The sequence below is a fragment of the Choloepus didactylus genome, chromosome 1, assembly GCF_015220235.1.
Source record: "Choloepus didactylus isolate mChoDid1 chromosome 1, mChoDid1.pri, whole genome shotgun sequence".
Lineage (NCBI taxonomy): Eukaryota > Metazoa > Chordata > Mammalia > Pilosa > Megalonychidae > Choloepus > Choloepus didactylus.
In genome coordinates this window covers 146,353,662-146,374,385 of record NC_051307.1, presented here as the reverse complement: position 1 = coordinate 146,374,385, position 20,724 = coordinate 146,353,662, and the positions used below count along the sequence as shown (strand labels likewise).

At 33.6% G+C, this 20,724-nt stretch overlaps 1 protein-coding gene across 4 annotated transcripts in view; it reads right to left on the bottom strand.

Annotated features, from left to right (window-relative positions):
* HLTF (helicase like transcription factor) overlaps positions 1–20,724 on the bottom strand; it is a 75,212-nt gene that overhangs the window by 43,416 nt on the left and 11,072 nt on the right. For 2 of the 4 annotated variants that reach the window (XM_037842971.1, XM_037842994.1), the window contains exons 6-14: positions 19,701–19,775; positions 19,345–19,536; positions 16,843–16,938; positions 11,360–11,435; positions 9,933–10,026; positions 6,860–6,939; positions 6,729–6,773; positions 5,717–5,806; positions 1,927–2,024 (exon numbers count right to left, since the gene is read on the bottom strand). In XM_037842971.1, coding sequence (XP_037698899.1) covers positions 1,927–2,024; positions 5,717–5,806; positions 6,729–6,773; positions 6,860–6,939; positions 9,933–10,026; positions 11,360–11,435; positions 16,843–16,938; positions 19,345–19,536; positions 19,701–19,775 — 846 coding nt within the window. The remainder of the gene's footprint in view (positions 1–1,926; positions 2,025–5,716; positions 5,807–6,728; positions 6,774–6,859; positions 6,940–9,932; positions 10,027–11,359; positions 11,436–16,842; positions 16,939–19,344; positions 19,537–19,700; positions 19,776–20,724) is intronic. The other 2 variants (XM_037842978.1, XM_037842986.1) reach the window with 2 other exon arrangements.

The window sequence follows — 20,724 nt, the reverse complement described above, 5'->3', positions numbered from 1 at the left end:
TGAAACATAAAAAAGTAAAGATGAAAAAGCAGAAATGTTTTTTTCAAGAAATCAGGTGGAGAAGGAAAGGAGAGAGAATCCAATAATTATATGACGGAAAACTGAATTAATGGGTTGCCTTAAAATGGAACAAATATCTCCATTAATACCTCTAAGTCTCGCGCTGAAACTGCCATTCAAGTGCCCACATGCTACCTTTCCCACGATGGACCATATATCAAAGTAGAGTATGGTTTGGTGAGAATGTAAAAAACAAAAAGGGGAGGGGGCAAGAGACAACTAAGAGGAAAATATGACACACTAAATCAAAAAAACTTTGGTATGCCTTCTTTCTTAAATAAATAAAGCATAAATTCATAATAAAAAGGTAAGAGTCATGTCATGAAAGCCAAGGCTCCAGAAAAGTGAAGAAATGAAAGGGGTCACTGAATTTGACAACTAGACAATACTAGAAATCTTTTCACAGTACAATTTAGTGTTGGTGCAAAAGTCTGATTACGAGTTAAGGAGTTACTTACTATGTGTCGAGGAAGTAAACACACAAAGTAGAAATTAGTCTTCCAAGAAGTATGACAGCAAAGGAAAGCAGACAGAGCAGCAACTTAAAGGTGAAACACAATCAAGAGAAAGTATTTTAAAATGAAAAAGACCTGAGTATGTTTCACAAAAGAACCAATGAGGAAAGACTAAACAAACAGGTAAGAGAAAAAAATAACAGATTAAAAAACAAAAGCGAGAGGAGATGAATCCATTATATAAGTAAAGGTATTGGCTTTACAAAGAGTAGGAACTCTTCATCCTCGGAGACGAGAGGGGAAAGCCAGGAGAGATACCAATAACATTAAAGGTGTATGGATGAGTGGAGGAATGGGGATAAAAACTAAAGGACAAATGGAGTGGGATGGGGGGATGATTTGGGTGTTTTTTTTTCACTTTTATTTTTTATTCTGGTTCTGGTTCTTTCTGATGTAAGGAAAATGTTCAGAGACAGATTGTGGTGATGAACACATAACTATGTTATCATACTGTGGACAGTGGATTATATATCATGGATGATTGTATGGTGTGTGAATGTATTTCAATAGAACTGAATTTAATAAAAAAAAAAGAAAAAAAAAAAAACATTAAAGGTGGCAAAAATAAAGTTCACATCCTGTGGTCTTTATGTTCAGAAGTGTCCCCAAGAGTCACTATTTCATTATAACATGCAGCCTGAAGTTCAAACTGTGAAGGAAAGAGAACCAAGCTGCTCCTTATATATAACACATAAAAAGGTTAATTCCAATAATGGTTCAGAATAGAAAGGAAATTTGAACAACAACAACAAAATTTTTCTGGTGGGTAGCCTGAAAAGCATAGGCTATAGAATCAGAATGCTGGAGAGGATATTTGAGCTCCATCATTTTAGCTGAATGCCCTCAAGCAAGTTACTTAATCTCTCTGTGTTTCAATTTGGTTACCTGGAAAATGAGAATAATAATTATTTGAATTACAAAACCTATGAAAAGAGCTTAGGAGAAAAACGAACACATAGGAGCACACTAAACATTACAATTATTAAAATAATAGTTATTGTTAATGAAGTTCTTAGAAAAGGGAGTTCCAACAATATGTAAATATGGTGAAGCCTTAAATTACTATCTTTCCCACTCTAGCACACAGGAAAGGCAGAGGCTTTTAGAAACACAAACCAACCTTACAATAGCAATTGATGATGTTCTTTTACTCTATCTTCTATGAATTTTCACAAGAAAAATTACTTCAATTCTGCAACTATTACCCCATTCCACTAACAATTTTTTGGACTTGGATATAAAATGTTCACCAGGTATATTTCTCCCCATGAATGAGTCTTTAACAGAATACTTATACTTTATGAGACAAATATAAATTATGTCACATTTTTAAAGGCTTTTAAAGACTTACAATCCAGTTGCTTAACACAGAAAGTGGACAGATGATCAGTGTTGTTCTTGGTTTCTCTTCAATATCAGTTTTCTTTGAACTATCCACTGCAGATGCTCCTGAAAGAACAAATTATTAACACAATCTTCGGGTGTGTTTTCTCAGATACATGTGATAATAATTGCCTCTATGAAAAGAGAAATTAGGAAAAATTAAAATGAATCAGATGGACTTCTATTTCTAGTTCTGATGGAATAATAGGGACTGGATTTACCTTGCCACTTTAAACAATTAAAAATCCAGATAATGAGAATTTATAGAGAGAAGTAGAGGACTGCAATTGGAATGGGGCTCAAGGAAGAATTCTGGAGTGTTTGGCAAGGTTCTGTCTCCTGCTTTGGATAATTATTCATTAGGCTGAACATTTGTTTTATGCAGTTTCCTGAATTTGCCAGACCCCTTTTGATCTGCACTTCATAGCTCCACATCACTGCCACTCCCACACTCTACCAGGGTTGATCTATCTGACCAACAGGATACAGCAGAAATGTTGTATCACTTCTGAGAATGGGATAAAAAAGAATGAAATTTCCATCTTGGTCTCTCCCTTTCTTTAATGACTTGCTCTAGAGGAAGCTAGTTCCCTGCTGTGAAGACACTCAGACAGTGATGAAAGAGCACGTGTAGTGAGAAATTGGGAAATCTGGCCAACAGACAGTAAGAAACCAAGGTCTGCTGACAACCATGTGAGTGAACATGGATTGGACCCCCCCCCTCCAAGTTGTTCAGATGACTGCAGCCTTGACTGACAGCCCAACTACAAGTTCATGAGAGACCACCAGCCATAACCATACAGCTAAACCACTCCCAGACTCCTAACCCTGATAAACTATGTGTCAGATAATAAACATCTGTGATTTTAAACTGCTAATTTTAGGATTGTTTATTGCATAGCAATAGATAGCTAACATATTTACAATAAAAAATTATGAAATAAATTCTAGAGCTGGCATCCCTTGTCCAAAGGAATATATTCCCTAGTAAACTTAAAATGCAAATTTCTATTTTTTAAACTCTGTTTTCACACCAATTTTAAAAACAAAATTGAAGGTTGCCAAAAGTAAAGTTGGTTCTTAGTTATAAATAAAATTAAACTTAAGATTCCATAAAATGTTTAAATTAATGTAAGAAGAAAATAACATTGTATTTGGGTAGAATCAAAAGGAGTAAGACTAACGAATGTCTTGTTCTCTCTTGAAAAAAAATGAAATGATAAACTGTCTATTAAGCAAGTTACAAGATCTAAGCCTTTCCTAGAAAGACAAATTATCTGTAAAATTTGGAACATGTACTATAACCTGTAAAATTGTTACAAATCTGCCAAGAAATCAGTTATCTACTGTTCTAATATTTATATTAAAATGCATAGAGACCTGTCAATCATTGAAGCTGCTCCCAATGAAATAACAGAATTACCAGAAATTACTCCCTATCATTCCTGACCAAGGAGACCCAAAAGAGTATTAGTTTACCTCCCCGCTTTGAAACTGTTGGTTGAGTAAGAAATTCTGTACAATAAAACATTTTTAAATACCATTTAGGGAGTTCAACAAAGAGGTAAACCTAACTGGAAGCCTTCATAACCTCCCCATAATAAATGATCTACCCTTTTCCTACAGTCTGAAATGTTTATAGTGAATGTTATCTCCTTCAATAGCCCAAAACAGAAGAGGTAGAGGGGAGAGTGTTACTAAAATCATAAGGAAAAATCACGAAAAAATGGGTTTCAATTTTTCTGGAAACACATCTATTATGTATATTTAATGCAAAACTTTTAAATTAATAATAAATTATTTCAAACAAAAAAATGAAGAACACACTATAAGGAACATCCATGGGTACTCACCACTCACATAAAACAAATCTTAACATTTTCCTGTATTTACTTCAGATTTCTCTTTTCAAAACAGAACATTCAGCTTCAGTGAAAAATACCTTATACCTTATACTTCCCTGACCAAAATAGCCTCCTCCCCCAGGTTTAATCACCATATTGAAGCTGTGTGTTCTTCGTCTACATTTTTATAGATTTACATGTCTACTGTACCATACACAACATGTTCGTTTAAGTGATTTTATGTGATACCTAAAATAGCATCATACTGTATCTATGTATAACTTTTTTTCCCTCAATGCTGAGATTTATCCTTATTAATGTTTGTAGATCTAATGTATTCCTTTTAACATACATAGCATTACACTTCATAAGCAGACCATAATTTATTTTCCATTCCCCTACTGGACAGTATTTACATTATTTCCAAAATTTCACTAAAATAATGTTGCAATGAAAACCACTTTTTCATGTCTCCTTGCACATATCCATCCAGAGGTTCTAGGTGATGTATCATCAGTTTCATCATATTTGCCTAGTTGTTCCACAGAGTAACTGACTCCCATCCACAGTGCATGAGAGTTCCTGTTGCTCTATAACCTGGCAATCCTTGGCAATACTAGATGTTTAAATTTTTGCAAATGCAATAAGGTGAGATGGTATCTCTTTATTTCTTCAATTTGCAATTCCCTAATGATTGAGTCTGCCTACTTTCCTTATGTTTTTAGGTCATTTGGGTATTCTTTCCTTGAACTGCTGTCTTTTAAAAATTGGTTTGTAGAGGATTGGCTCTTTACATATTCTAGATACTAATCCTTTGCTAGTTACACTTATTGCAAATATCTTCCTCAGCCTTGTTGCTTAAACTTTGTTTATAGTGCCTTTTGATGCATGGAAATTTTAAATGTAGTAGAATTTTTCTTACGACTTTTTGTGTTTTATGAAATCACTAGCTATACCACAAACCTCAGCAGAACTCTGGCTTCCATTTCTACTCACCGATTTTTGTTTCTATTCTACTTTTCTTCCACAGATGTGTATTTTGTTTTTAACACAACTATAACTTTTAGTGTTCTCATATCTATCAGTGCTTTGTATTTGCAAAAGAATGGTATCTTAACTGAACAATGCGTATTTCTTAAAACTTCTAAACTTAGTGTCAAAAGTAATCTATTTGATACGCCTATATTTTCAATTTCTTATTTTCTCTGATTCTTACACCAAAAGTTGGCTCTTTCTCATCATTCTGTGTTAGTTCAAATACCATCTTCTTAAATAGGCTCCTTCAGTCACTATTGCATTATCCTCCTTTCTTTTCTTCACAGCACTTATTACTTAAAATTATGTGTCTACGCATTATTGTATGTTTCCCCCATCATTATAAGTTCCATGAAAATATGAACTTTCTCTGCTGTATCTCCAACACGTCAAACAGAGCAGACCAAGACAGAGAGGTATAACTTGTCCCAGGACTCCCGACCCTAGTTCAATCTCTTTTCATCTCAAATATTTAGAATCTCTAAGATTTCTGATGAATGCCATGACCAAAATTATAATAAAGGTCACAAACATTTTTAGATAAAATTTAATCATATCAATAATTAGATATCTTTATAATTTAAATTAATCTAAGTTAGATTAAGCTTTAAAACAGGCATAAATTACTTTGTTTCTTCAACAGAACATAAAAAAAAACAATATTTTTGGCCTAATTAAAGAAAACAGAATAGGAAAAGGCACCAAGAGGAAAACACATCAAAATGCAGCTTTGTTTTTTATGGCATGTATGATTTTTTTTTCTCTGTTTTCTAAACTTCTTTAATTTGGTTTTATAACATTTTTAATATAAATTTTCTTCACTGAAAAATTGGAAAAAACAACATACAAAACAAAAGCTAGAAAAATGGATTTACTGACCCTTTTTCAACATTTTCTTTTTTGTTACAGGAATAGATGAAGTAAGTGCACATGCAAACTCTGCATCTTCTTTAACCTTGGAAGACCCTGCTAAGAAAAACCAAAGAATCATTAAGATACTGCAAAAATAATTCTCCCCTGTACTTCGGTACAGGTACTTTCTAAGGATGAGAAATCGAATACTACTTACTCACTCTCTATTTTAAAACTTTAAAACTTTACTCACTCTCTATTTTAAAACTCACTCTCTATTTAAAACTTTTACTCACTCTCTATTTTAAAACTCACACTAGCACACCTCCCCAGCTCAGAAAAGTGATATAGTCTATTTATGACAGACTGCCCCTTGTTTTTGAAGAAGACAAGTGAAACTAGGAACAGCCATGTGCCAAGTAATTCTCCTTCCCAGATGAAAGGAGAATTTTTTCATAGAAGCAGATTTCTGACTACTGGTGATGAGGCTGCCAAATTTTCAGATCAGTCAGTGGTGATCAGTTATTTTTACAAATGCAATACAATTTCTCAACCAATTGGGAATACATAAATAAATATGATTTGAACTAGAAGACAGTAAAGCACATATTTTAAAAATAAAGGAAAAAAATAAGGATTTTTTTATGCTATAAAACACTGTAAATTAACAATTACAGTATTGCCAATGAGGTACTCCCAACCTACTTTTATAATTACTATTTACACATAAACAAATATGGCTTTATTAAAGTCATTTAGTAAATGGCAGAAGATATTGTGGTTTGCCTCTTTTGAAGTTGGTTTAAAAATTATCCCTAGATTTCAATTTGAAACCATTCATTCAATTTCCCTCATTCATGTAATTCATTTGACACCCTTGGTAAGCCATGGGTGTTTCAAAAGTTCCTTCTGCAAACATCAGCTAAGTTTAAGACCCATTACTAAAGAATTCAAACCTAGAAAGATACAAATCAATAGGGTTTTACTTTAGCAATCTCTAATTGTAGACTACCAGAATTGAGACAATATATACACATACCTTTTGCCCTGTTTAAAGTCTTTGACTGAGCATTTTTCAGTTTGCCTAAAAACAAAACCAAAATAACCATAAAAATGGTCACTCTAGATTAGAATACAGGACATAACAAATCAGACTCCATTTCATATTACCTTTCATTTTTCGTGGCAATTCACTTGTTTCATAATCCTCTGAGTCACTGCTTTCAGTGTACTGGACAGCAGTTTTTCTTCTAAAATTAAGTAAACATAATGAATTTTTTTAGCAACCCAAAACAAAATGGGATATAAAAACACGTATTTAGTAAATACAATACAAATGCTTTTGTCTTAACCCTGATAATCTTACAAAATATTTCAAGTAAAAGGGAACTCTGATTAATGCAAGTCAAACATGCTAAAAGCAATCAGCTTTCATAACCAGATTCATTTTACTGTACAAAATATATCAACACTATTATTAAACTAAAATGGAAAAATCAAATCATTCTAAAAGATAATCATTTCAATACTGAGTTCAATATTTGATAATCCAATCAAATATTTACTTAAAACTAGAATACACAAGAATTGGTTCATATAAAAGAGAACACTTCTAACATAAAGAAACGAGCAGTCAAAAGGCACAAACACAATTCATTCACAATGAAAATTTTCAAAAATGTTGTGGAGTAAGAGTATAGCACAATAGTTAAGTGGTTAAGCACTATGGACTCTGGAGTCAAAACTGCTGAGATTCAAACCCCCATTCTGTTACTTATTTACATGTAACTTTAGGCAAGTCACCTAAATATTCATCCATGCCTCAGTTTCTTCATTTGGAAAATGATAAGAAAAACAAAATTTACCTTTAGGATAAAATATGTAAGGACAGGTGAGACCCCCTAAAATTGTGACTGTTACACAGTCAATATATGTGTTTTAACTATAATATGTGGGTTGGTTGTTGCTTTGTTTTTTCCACGTCTTCAGTATTACTTCTATGTCCTTTAATCTAGTCTGGTCTTCCAAACAATTCTCTGTTCATCAGTTTATGATCATTTCAGAATTCTAAGTTTTAAGATCTAGGTAAGAGGAAAACTGATGAGTCTTGGGATTTGGTATTCAGTTTAGATGGGATTAATGATAAAACAATTAATGAAGCAGGAGTTTTGAGATATCTGCTGGTAAAATAGCTCATCCAGATTTGAAGTCACATCTGCAGATGCTAATGGTGGACAATGCAACAAAAGCTCAGTATTTACCCACTTCTAGGTATATACCTAAAAGAACTGAAAGCAGGGGCTCACAGATATTTGCACACTGATGTTCAGTGACATTATTCACAACTGCCAAAAGATGGAAGCAACCCAAGTGTCTATCAACCAACAAATCAATGGATAAACAAAATGTGGTACATATATATAACAGATTATTATTCAGCCATAAAAAGGAATGAAGACTGGAACATGCGATAACATGGATGAAGCTTGAAGAAACCATGATAAGTGAAATAAACCAGACACAAAAGGAGAAATACTATATGATCTTACTGATATTAAATAATTAGAACAAGCAAACTTATTAAGTCAGAAACTAGAATGTAAGTTACCAGGGGCCAGGCTGGGAGTAGGGAATAGGGAGATAATGCTTAAATTGTACAGAGTTCCTATTTGGATTGATGAGCGAGTTTTGGTAATGGATGATGGTAATGGCAGCACAATATTTTTAATATAATTAACAGTACTGAATTACATATTTGAATGTGGTTAAAGGAGGAAGTTTTAGGTTGTGTATACATTACCAGAATAAAAATATTTTTAAAAACTCATGAGGTCCTCCCAAAGTGGGATCTGACACCCAGGGGAGTGAATCTCCCTGGCAACGTGGTATATGACTCCCAGGGAGGAATCTAGACCCGGCATCATGGGATGGAGAACATCTTCTTGACCAAAAGGGGGATGTGAAAGGAAATGTAATAAGCTTCAGTGGCAGAGAGATTCCAAAAGGAGCCGAGAGGTCACTCTGGTGGGCACTCTTATGCACAATATAGACAATCCTTTTTAGGTTCTAATGAATTGGAATCGTTAGCAGCAAATATCTGAAACTATCAAACTACAACCCAGAACCCATGAATCTTGAAGATGACTGTATAAAAATGTAGCTTATGAGAGGTGACAATGTGATTGGGAAAGCCACATGGAACACACTCTCCTTTGTCTAGTTTATGGATGGATGAGTAGAAAACTGGGGGAAGAAAAAAAAAAAAAGGCACCCAGTGTTCTTTTTTACTTTAATTGTTCTTTTCCTCTTTAATTTTTATTATTATTTTTTTGTGTGTGAAAAATGTCATAAATTAATTTTGGAGATGAATGGACAACTATATAATGGTACTGTAAACAACTGAATGTACGCTTTGTTTTGTATGACTGCATGGTATATGAATATATCTCAATAAAAATGAATTAAAAAAAAAGTCATGAGGACAGTGTACAACACAAATAGTAAACCCTAATGTAAGCCATGAACTATAGTTAACAGTGCAATAAAAAGTGTTCTTCCATCAATTTTAACAAATCTACCACACTAATTAATGCAAGGTGTTAACAACAGGGTGGAATACGGGAGCTCAGTATTTTATATATGCTTTTTCTGTAAACCTACTTCTCTAATAAAAAAAAAGAAAAAAAGTATTTAGATCTACTTCAAAGGGTAAAGGAAGTATATAAAAGCTAACAAAGGCCCAGATTCAAGTATTATGTATTTATTCAAAATCTCTCTCTAGTCTATATTAATACAATACCCTCCACAAATAACTTTATCATGTCTTATTTCCACTAAAGGTGCAGCGAGAAAGAACTGAGATGAGCAAAGAGTGCTTTTGTCGAGCCATCCAATAACTATTCATCAGTTTTCATTCCCTCAAATCCATAAAGAAAACTCTTCTAAAATCCCAACAACAAAAAAGGAGCTAGATCTAAGTTCCTAGGAAGAAACAGGAATGAAAGTGGGGAAATATGAATGACCAATTCACGGATATATTTAGCTCAATATAACTTTTTTTCAACTGCAAAATGAAAATGCCCTACTTGCCTAAGTCACAGTAATTTGGGCAGTTTCAAATAAAAGAATGTATTTGAAAGAACTATGCAACTGAGATGTAACAGTCTTTTGTCTCTCCTATGTACAAGAAAACTGAGAACAAGTTTAAATACATCACATATAATCAAACCATAGTACAGATCACCTTTTGGGGCGGGAGTTAGAAAATTCTAACACGGGGTATTTATTCTTCTCTTTGACATCTGAAATACTGGGTTCTTCGCTACATCCAGATCCTTCTATTTCAAAGAAAAAGACAGGTATCATACACAGTATGAATGAATTATCTTAGGCTAGCAGTACTTCTTAAAACCTTGATTATACAACTCAATAGTTCAACTTCCTTAAAATCTTCATTCCTTTCAAGTCTACCGTTCTTCCCAGTGAATCAGTACGCTACTATCTTTACTTGCTTCCTAATCTAGTATTTTCTCACATTTCTCTCTAAAAGTAACCTTTATTTTTTGTGACCCAGTCTTTCCCCTGTAGACACCCAGCCAATCTCATGTTGGCTGAATTTCCTGCCTCAACCAAGGCTGCTGAGAACTGCTGGAGAAAATAGCAGAACCACAAATCAGATTTGTATTACAAATTTACATTTTCAGATATCAGCTATCATGTTGTGTCACTTAGCAACTCTCACCTTTTCATTGTTCAAGCCCCCTAGCTACTAAACAGAATGATCAGCACTGTACTGGGTGCTCTGCCTGAATTCTAACTTCTTCACTACCAGCAGATAACTTTGTCTACTTCACAAAGAAAATAAGATGCCATCTTTTACAAATCCCAATTTTCTTCCCTTTTCATTGCCTCATTTATCTTTATTTTCTCTCAGCTGTAGTTTCCTTGCTCTGATGTCCCCTTCCACCTTTCTAATGCTAACTCATCTACCTATTCTTTTGATCCCATTTCCTCCCACATGCCTACCAATTATTCACTCCATTGTAATCACATTCTCTTCCTATCCATGGATTCTTTCCTACAACCAAAAAACAATTTGAAAAACAAAAACAAAACCCATCAACTCTACCCCCCCACTAGGGTATTTCTCTCTTTTCTCAAACTTAGCAAAATAACAGCATGCAGTTATTTCTAATTCTTTACCTACTATTAAATTATTTTCAATCTTTCTCTGCTCTAATCAATCTTCAGAAATTAATCTTGTGGTTATATAACTGCTAAAAATAAAGATCTCTTTCCATTCTTCCTCTGACTTTAGAATTAGGCTCTAAGCTATCTTTCTAGCTTTATTTGCTGCTTTCCATGCAAATTATATTACAAACACCACAAATAACTGTGAGATTCCAAAATAAAACATGGTATGCATTTTTTAATGCCCTTTCATAGTATTTTTTTTTCAACCACGAATGTTCTTCCCCAGCTTTTCTGACTGTATACTACCCAATTAAAATATTTCCTTAATCAAACTTATCCTGACTACCAGTCCACAAAAGAATTTTTAAAAAGAGAGATCCTAAATTTTTCAACAGTACAAAGCAAGAACTGGGAGTACATAATTAGGCTCGAAAAATCTAAAACAAATATTGGGTTATATTCAAAATTAAAGAATACCTTCAATTAGTCCATCTGCTTTTTCACTGGTATTATTTCTTCCAACTTTCACAGAGTCATCATTAACATTATATTCCTGGATGAAAAACATATTTCTCACATGGTACTACTATCAGCTTTAAATAAATTTAAAATTCATCCTATTTTATATTCCTTTACATAACAAAGAGTACTTAAACTGCAACCCAGTTCAGGAGTTATGGGGCGAGGGGTGTAAATTAAGTGAAGAGGAAAAATAGATAAATTGATTTAAAACTTTTTCACAGGTATCTCAAAATAGAAAACGAGTCAGTCTTTATCTTTGGAAAAGGAATACAAACAGCAAACCTCAATTATAAATGGCATATTAATTATTCCTAGAAACATTCATAAAGAAGGGATTTTGTTTAAAATTAAGAGGAATTCCCAGACTACAAGTTTTCAAACCAAAGTCCCTATACAGATCTTTAAGAGGCAGCCACTGCCATGCTCTTTCTCTGGAATTCCTATGGTGGGAAGATAAAATAGTGCAGATACCAGTGCCACACCCTCATAAACCCTACAGTGGATTTCCCTGTCAGCCCTGACTCTTCCTTCATTCCCTCACGTGTAGCCCTTTGTTTGAAAATGCTTTCAATAAGATAATGTACAAAAAATATTGTAGCAGTAGAATTTTAAATACTTTCTTATAAAAATCTGAATAGAGTTAAATTTTACTAAAAACACAGTTTAAAAGAAGATCCAGAACTTCCAGGGAGGATGGCAGACTAGGGAGCTAGGGGACTCACTCCTGCAGAAAGAGCTAGCAGACAGGCAGAAACTGTCTAAAACAACTGTTCTGCGGCTCTGGAGGCCAGGCATCAGGGTTCAGAATCTAAGGAAGAGCCAGACAAAGAGGCTGAAAAAAAAGTGATAAAAATCTGTGAGTAACTTGCTTCCTGTTAGCTGCCAGCACCCAGCCCCAACTCTTGAGGTAAACCACCTCAGTCTGGTCCCTGACTGGCTGCTGGGGATGGAGAAGGATGTGGAAGCCCTATTCCCAAAGAACGGGGGTGAGGGACGACATGGCTGAGAACTGATCATGACTATTTATCAGGGAATTTAGATCACTGGATCCCAGCTCTCAACTGCTGTTTTAACCCACCCTAGGCAGGGACCACTGTGGCCATTATTTCAACCCTACTATGACAGGGGCAAAGGCGGTGTCCACTATTATACCACATTTTGTCAGAAGTTCTAGTTAGAGCAGTTAGGCAAGAAAAAGAAAGAAAAGGCATCCAAATTGGAAAGGAAGAGGCAAAACTGTCACTATCACTATCTGCAGATGACATGATCCTATATTTAGAAATTCCCAAAAAATCTACAACAAAGCTACTAGACCTAATAAACAAATTCAGCAAAGTGGCAGGATACAAGATCAACACGCAAAAATCAGTAGTGTTTCTATACACTAGTAAAGAGCAATCTGAGGAGCAAATCAAGAAAACAATTCCATTTACAACAGCAACTAAAAGAATAAAATATCTAGGAATAAACCTAACCAAGGATGTAAAGAACTTGTAAACAGAAAACAAGGAATCCAAGAGGACCTAAATTAATGGAAGGACATTTCCTATTCATGGATTGGAAGGCTAAAAATCATTAAGATACCAATTCTACCCAAATTGATTTAAAGAATTAATGCAATCCCAATTTAAATTTCAACAGCCAACTTTGTAGACATGGAAAAGCCAATTATCTTATTTATTTGGGAAAGTAAGGGGCCAAAAACATCTTGAAAAGAATGAAGCTGAAGGACTCACACTTCCTGACTTTAAAGCATATTACAAAGCTGTAGTGGTGAAAATAGCATGGTAGCTGCATAAAGATAGATATATTGACCTATGGAATGGAAATGAGAGTTCAAAAATAGACCCTCAAATCTATGACCAACTGATACATGACAAGGCTGCCAAGTCCACTCAACTGGACAGAACAGTCTCTTCAACAAAACATGCTGGGAGAACTGGATAGCCATATGCAAAAGAATGGAAGACCCCTGTAACAGTTTGAATGTATTGTGCCCCCCAAACGCCATTATCTTTAATGTAGTCTTGTGGGGCAGACATTTTGGTGCTGATTAGATTTGCTTGGAATGTGCCCCACCCAGCTGTGGGTGATGACTCTGATGAGATATTCCCATGGAGGCATGGCCCCACCCATTCAGGGTGGGACTTGATCAGTGGAGCCATATAAATGATCTGACTCAAAGAGAAGGAACTCAGTGCAGCTTTGAGTGACGTTTTGAAGAGGAGCAAGCTTGCTAGGGAGGAACGTCCTGGGAGAAAACCATTTTGAAACCAGAACTTTGGAGCAGACGCCAGCTACACGCCTTCCCAGCTAACAGAGGTTTTCCGGACACCACTGGCCATCCTCCAGTGAAGGTACCCGATTACCGATGTGTTACCTTGGACACTTTATGGCCTTAAGACTGTAACGGTGTAGCCAAATAAACCCCCTTTTTATAAAAGCCAATCCATCTCTGGTGTTTTGCATTCCGCAGCATTAGCAAACTAGAACAACCCCTATCTCACATCTTACAAACAAAAATTAACTCAAACTGGATCAAAGATCTCAATAAGAGCCAGAACCATAAAACTCCTAGAAGAAAATATAGGAAAGCATCTTCAAGATCTTGTGGTAGGCTAAAAAGCACATGAAAAGATGCTCAACAACACTGGCTATTAGGGAAATGCAGAGCAAAACCACAATGAGGTATCACTTCATGCCTACTACAGAAGATGTGGAGGAACAGGAACCCTCATTCACTGCTGGTGGGAATGTAAAACGGTGCAGCCCCTGTGGAAGACAGTTTGGTCAGTTCCTCAGAAAGCTAACTATACAATTGTCTTAAGATTCAGCAATCCTGCTACTAGTTACATACCCAGAAGAAATGAAAGCAGGGGTTCAATAAGACATTTGCCCACTGATGTTCATAGCGGCATTATTCACAATTACTAAAAGATGGTGGCAACTCAAGCACCCATCAACTGATGAATAGATAAACAAAATGTGGTATGGTGTGTATATGACGGAATATTATTCAGCTGTAAGAAGGAATGAAGTTCTAATATATTGACAACATGGATAAACCCTGAGGACATTATGTTGAGTGAAATAAGCAGGACACAAAAGGACAAGTATTATATGATCTCACTGATACAAACTAACTATAATAAGCAAACTAATGGAGTTAGAAACTACAATATAGGTTAACAGGAAATAGAATGGGGGTAGAAAATGGAGAGTTGATGCTTAACTTATACAGAATTTCTAATTAGGTTGACTGTAAATGTCTGGAAATGGATAATGATGACGATAGCACCTTATTGTGAGGCTAACTAACAGCACTGAATTATCTGAGTGAATTTGGTCATGAGGAGAAATTGTGAATCACGTATGTTACTAGAAGAAAAGTCAGAGAATAAAACAATGGATTGTGTAACCCAGCGAACGCTGTTGTGGACAATGATTGTGGTTAGTATAGTGCAAATATAAGAATGTTCTTTTGTGAGTTATAACAAATGTATGATACTATTACAAGGTGTTAATAATAGGGTAGTATACGGGAAAATACACCTAATGTAAACTATGGACTACAGTTAACAGTAGTATTTTAATATTCTTTCATCAATTTTAACAAAGGTACCACACAAATGCAAAGTGTCAACAACAGGGGACTATATGGGAATGCTGTATTTTTTACATGACTTTTAAATAAACCTACAACTTCTCAATTAAAGAAAAAAAAACATTAATTTTTTTTTTAAGATTATGCTAAACGAAAGAAAAAAAAAGAGACGACCCAACCCCTTCATGGTCATACTCTAAATATATCTGAAATCCAAAACACAACATTTTTAGAGATAAGTAACTAAAAGAGTTATAAAGGATTAACTTAAAACCATTAGTTCCAAGAAACAGATTTTTAAACACTTTTCATCAGCAAATGTTCTACCCAATCATCTTCAGTAATTAGTACAACTACATATTTTAAACAGTAGACCTAAAAATATTAAACAGATATACAGAAATAATCTAAAAGTTTATCCACACATAAAGGATATCCTTCCCATTATTTTTTATATTCAGGGATTTGATCATCAAGCAAGCTTTTTCTTCATAGAATTCAAAGATAAACTTTTTACCCAGCCCAACCTGGATCAAATCATGCTAGACTTCCATCTAATGGAATTTAAATCAATGACATTTCACTCCATAAGGCTGGAACATCTAGATCTACATAAAATAGTACAACTATTTTCTATAGCTAGAACTCACACCTATTTAATTATTATTGCAAACTAAAACCCCTAAAATCTTTCTACTACAAAATTATCTTAAATCTATGGATAAGCTTTTAAGAAAATAAGGGAAATACTTATTGATAATTGACTATTTTGCAATTGATAATTGAGACTGAAGTGGTAAGTACACTTCGTTGTTTTTACCAATTCTGATGACCTACAACTTCAGTTTTAGTAATCCAAATATATGGAGAACAGGACACAACGTGTTGGGCTATGCAAGAAAGGGAACTGGATCTGAGACTAAATACACAATGAAAGTAGAAAGAAGAAAATAAAACTAAGTGTGGAAATTAATGATAAGGAAAAAGCTTCTCTGAAAACTAAAAAACGGTAAGAAAAGCTAGTCAGAAGAGTCCAAAAGAGAGATATTTTGCACACAGCTTTTTGCTTAGTTATTTCCTACTTTATGCTTTCTATTTTCAGGTAAGAATGAAGGATAATTGTTCCTTTCTAATAGTGTTCCTTTTCCTCATTAAACATTAATTTTTTTCTTACTAATTTTACTTAAAAATTAAATATACTATATGTATACACATTATAAATGTGTGTGTATATACATACATACACATATACGCATACCTTAAAAATTAAAAAAAGCCACCCATATTCCTATCACTATTAACATTTTGGTACATATAATACATTCAAGTATACTTACACACACAGATATTTACAAAATGAGGACCCAAGCGCCATACACCGGATTGCACCTGGCTTTTCCATTTTTACTAAAATGTATCATGTAACTTAGTATTCTTAAGAGAAAAAGGACTTTTGTAGTTACATAATATTAAACTTTATGATTATACCGTAACTCAACTGGTCCCTTATCAAAAGAAGTTTCAAATTTTCTGCCTTTAAAATAATGCCAAGGAGGAAAAAAACTTGTACTTACACCTTTGGGGGAAAATGCATTTCTCATCACTTCTTTACTAGAATGGCATTACTGGATCAAAGATTATAAACACTTTTAAGGCTCTTGATACAGACCACCAAATTGCCCTCAAAAAGGTGGTACCAACTTTCGCTAATCAGCACATTCACCACATTTCTGGAAAATCAGGCATTTTGGCAATTATTTTTTAAAGATAAAATTGAAAATTGTCACAGCAAACCAGAGGCTTCAAAGAAAAAAACACTTACTAATTACTTTACCTTCTTCAGTGGATTCTTTTTAATTCTTTCAACAGGAAGAGGTTTGCCATCATGGAAGTTGGTAAGAATTACTGCAATTGCTGTAAGAGTTTTGCCCTTTAAAATGTTTAAAAAACACACATAGTTAGATTCTGAAACTGCTGACCAGGTATCATTCCAAAAGCAATTTTAAAACCATTATTAAATATCAAATGACTATAAGTCCACAGAAATGTACTGATGATTTCATTTATATATATGTTAAATAGTATACATATTAATAAAAAATGGGTATTTGCTTAAGTGAGGAAATGCTATTTTCCCCCACTCCATTACTAAGAATTATTAAATGACTTACTCTTTACAATACTCCAAGCATCTCTTAGAAGTGTCATTTTACTGAAATACTGCTGTTCTAAGATTCTATATTAAACTCTGAACTATTAACTTTATCATGAAACTACAACTGCTTGCCATGAAATTCAGAACTAACTGTAAACGATTAGTTAATTCTAGTATGTATATTAGATAATCATTTTACTAAATTTGATCTAAATACCATACCAAGGCTTAAAGCCATAACTTTTCAATAGGGTATAAAGGATACAATATTTCTTTTACATTTTTCTTAAATGGAAACAAGTAATTTTTCAGTATTTTTCACAGCTAAATTTGCAATCAGCAATACAGAAATAAATCTCTGGCAATTATAAAGTAGTGTAAAGCAGCAGTCTCAAGAGTGTGGTCCTGGGGGTGGGATCCCAGAACCCTTTCCTGGATATGTGAGGTCAAAACTATTTTTATAAAAATACTAAAGGCCTTATTTGTGTTGACATCTACACTAATACTACACAAAGCAAGGGTGTGTAAAATTGATGGTGCGTTAGCAAAGTAGTTGGCACAAAATTATATTAGTTGTCATAGTTCTCTCAATCACCACACACGGTAAAAAAAAAAGACAGTGAAAGAAAAATGCCAGTTTTGCTTAATGTCCTTGATTAAGCAGTACACATAAATTTTATTAAATCTCGACCCTTATGTACACATCTTTTTAACATTCTTGCAACAAAATGGGAAGCACAAATAAAACACTTCTATTGCTTACCAAAATATGAAGGTTGTCTGGAAGAAAATCACCTGTGAGACTGAAGTGCAAGCTCAACTAGCCACTTTTTTCATACAATACTATTTTTACTTGAAAGAACAACTGACAACTGATTATTTCTCCTAACGGTGAATGGCAGATATTTTCTTGAAAGTGAACAAAGCAAGACTGTTACCTTCAAAGAAAACAATTCATGGTATCTATTGCCAATGATAAAATGTTAGCTTTCAAGGAAAAATTAGAATTCTGAAAAACTTATGTACAACTTTGTAACACAGCAGCTTCCCAAAATGTAAATATCTTTCTAATAAAATCAGTGTTAATGTTAATGAATGTGAATTTTTGATACTGTATTATGAAAAGCATCAACATTTGGCAGATCTGCATAACTCAGTGAACCAATATTTTCAAAATGAGCAATGCCTGCTGTTACAAAATCATGCATAGGTAAATATTCTTTCAAAGGACAAGATAAACAAGTGGCATTTAATGGAACAGAGTACAAAAAATCTAGTGGTATGATTTTAAATTCCACATTACTATTAACCTTTAATAAACTATTAGTTGATGAATTTTGGTGCAATATCAAGAGTATCTATAATTGTCTAAAAAGGCTATTAAAATACTCCTCCCTTTCCAACTACATAGCTGTGTAAGGCCAAATTTTCTCCACGTACTTCAACCAAAATAATATATTACAGACATGAGAGTCCAACTGTCTTCTATTAACTTAGACATTAAAGAAATTTGCAAAAATATAAAACAAGGCCATTCTTCTAATATTTCTGTTGTTTTGTAAAATAGTTCCTTCTCATGGAAAGATGCTAACGTTAACAAGTAATGTTATTTTTAAATTAACTAATAATTTCTTTAAAATTTGTTTTAATAGCTAATGCAAAAACAAAAACAAAATTGTTTTGTAGTCCCCTCAAGGGGTTGAGACCAAAGTATAAAATTTGTAATGTAAGGAATCATTTAATAATATTTAGTATCCATTGATCAGAATTTTCTATTTGTGATAGAACATAAACATAGTTTCATGCAACATTGTTCTCTCTTTAAGAAAATCCATGAAAGACAGGTTACCGTGAATTTGAAAGGCCAAAGAAAATTGATAAACACATGTTTACATCATCAGTGCTACCTAATTATTTTAACTGTACCTTAACCAAACAAAAAAATTGTTCAGCATTATTTTAAGTGAAAACCACAGGAAAAGCTGCATTCTACATTGAAAGTAAAATCCAGTACCAAAGCAGCTTCAACATATTCCTATCTCTTTCTACTCCAAAATGATTTATATTTAGCAATATTGTACTTATAAATAAAAAAAAAATCATCCTCATGCTTAAACATAAAGCATGCTTATACATGTGTGTGTATAAAATTATTATTGGCTCAAGAAAAAAGACAATTACCAAACCCATATCATCAGCTAAAATTCCTCCATGGACATTTTCTGGTCGGTCCTTCTCAGAAAAATTTGTTATTGTATTATAATATAAATCACTTCGCTGTTCCCAGAATGGTGGAAGTTCTTCACTGTTTTCCCGAGAAACCATCCAAGCTAGAGCTTGTTTTTGATGTGGAAGCAATGGTGTTTCAATAGCCTATAAAGAGAAGGAATGCCATAAACAAAAATACAGTAATCCCTTTATTTTTTCACCTGAAAAACCTGAAAAAGACTGATTTTATCATAGAAAATGCATAGATTAAAAACATATTTTAAAATCCCAAATATAGTTTTAATTTGAAAATAATATTGACTCAATACCTCAGCTGGTTCCATTTCATGAGTTTTATCATCTTCTTTCAAATCTTCAAACAATTTGTCAAATTCTGTTTTAAGCTACAATAAATAGCAACAAGAAATATTAAGCCAATTAAAAGAATAATTACACTTATTTCAGGGATTACAAGTCATTTAACTATCTACAAGAGTCAAATATCAAAAAGAAAATTAACTTTTCTTTCAGATACTACACTGCTCATTGAAGGTACAGTGAATAGGTGGCTTTTGGTGTAAGAAAACTGCGTGACAGTCAAAACAATACAGAACTGACTGTTTTAAGACCTAGGTTTCACTCAGGTCTGTCACATTCAGCCTATGTATAATTTTAAGCAAGACACTTAACCTTTGTGTCCCTACATCTTATTCCTGCAAAATAAGAGGGATGAATTAGTAATTTAGATTATTTCTAAGATTCCTTCTGCCGCTGAAATTCTGTGATTCTCTTAGTTGTATTCAAACCATTTATATCCTACCAGATGCATTTGATTCTTTCTCAAGTTAGTGACATTCCATTCACTATTGTAATAAGGAACTTGCTATATGCCACAAAATATTAGGATGTTTCAATACTACACTAAATTAATTGGTTCTTAAAATTCATCTAGTTAGATTAGATAGAAATATAAATATGTCACAGTCACTTTTGTAAATTATAAATTAGTACATGAATATATTGCAGCAGCCTAGAAGAAATAAGGCCAGGTCTAAAAAGTTAGTAGAGGTATCTTGGGGTCTGCCTCCCAGACACAGGCTCAAACCCTATTTAAGATGAGCAGGCAAAATGTGATAATTACACTTAGAAGATAAAAAGGCTAACCCTGGTGAGTAGAGACACTAAAAACTTCTTGATGTTTTCTGTAGACTGATTTGCATTAATTAATTCTATATACATTTATTTTCCAAACTAATGCATACCCTCAGTTTCCAATGCAGCGTTAACAGTATCTTGAATTAAAAAGTAGACACAATAAGAACTGCAGAGCAAAGCTAAAGATTTGGAGTTAAT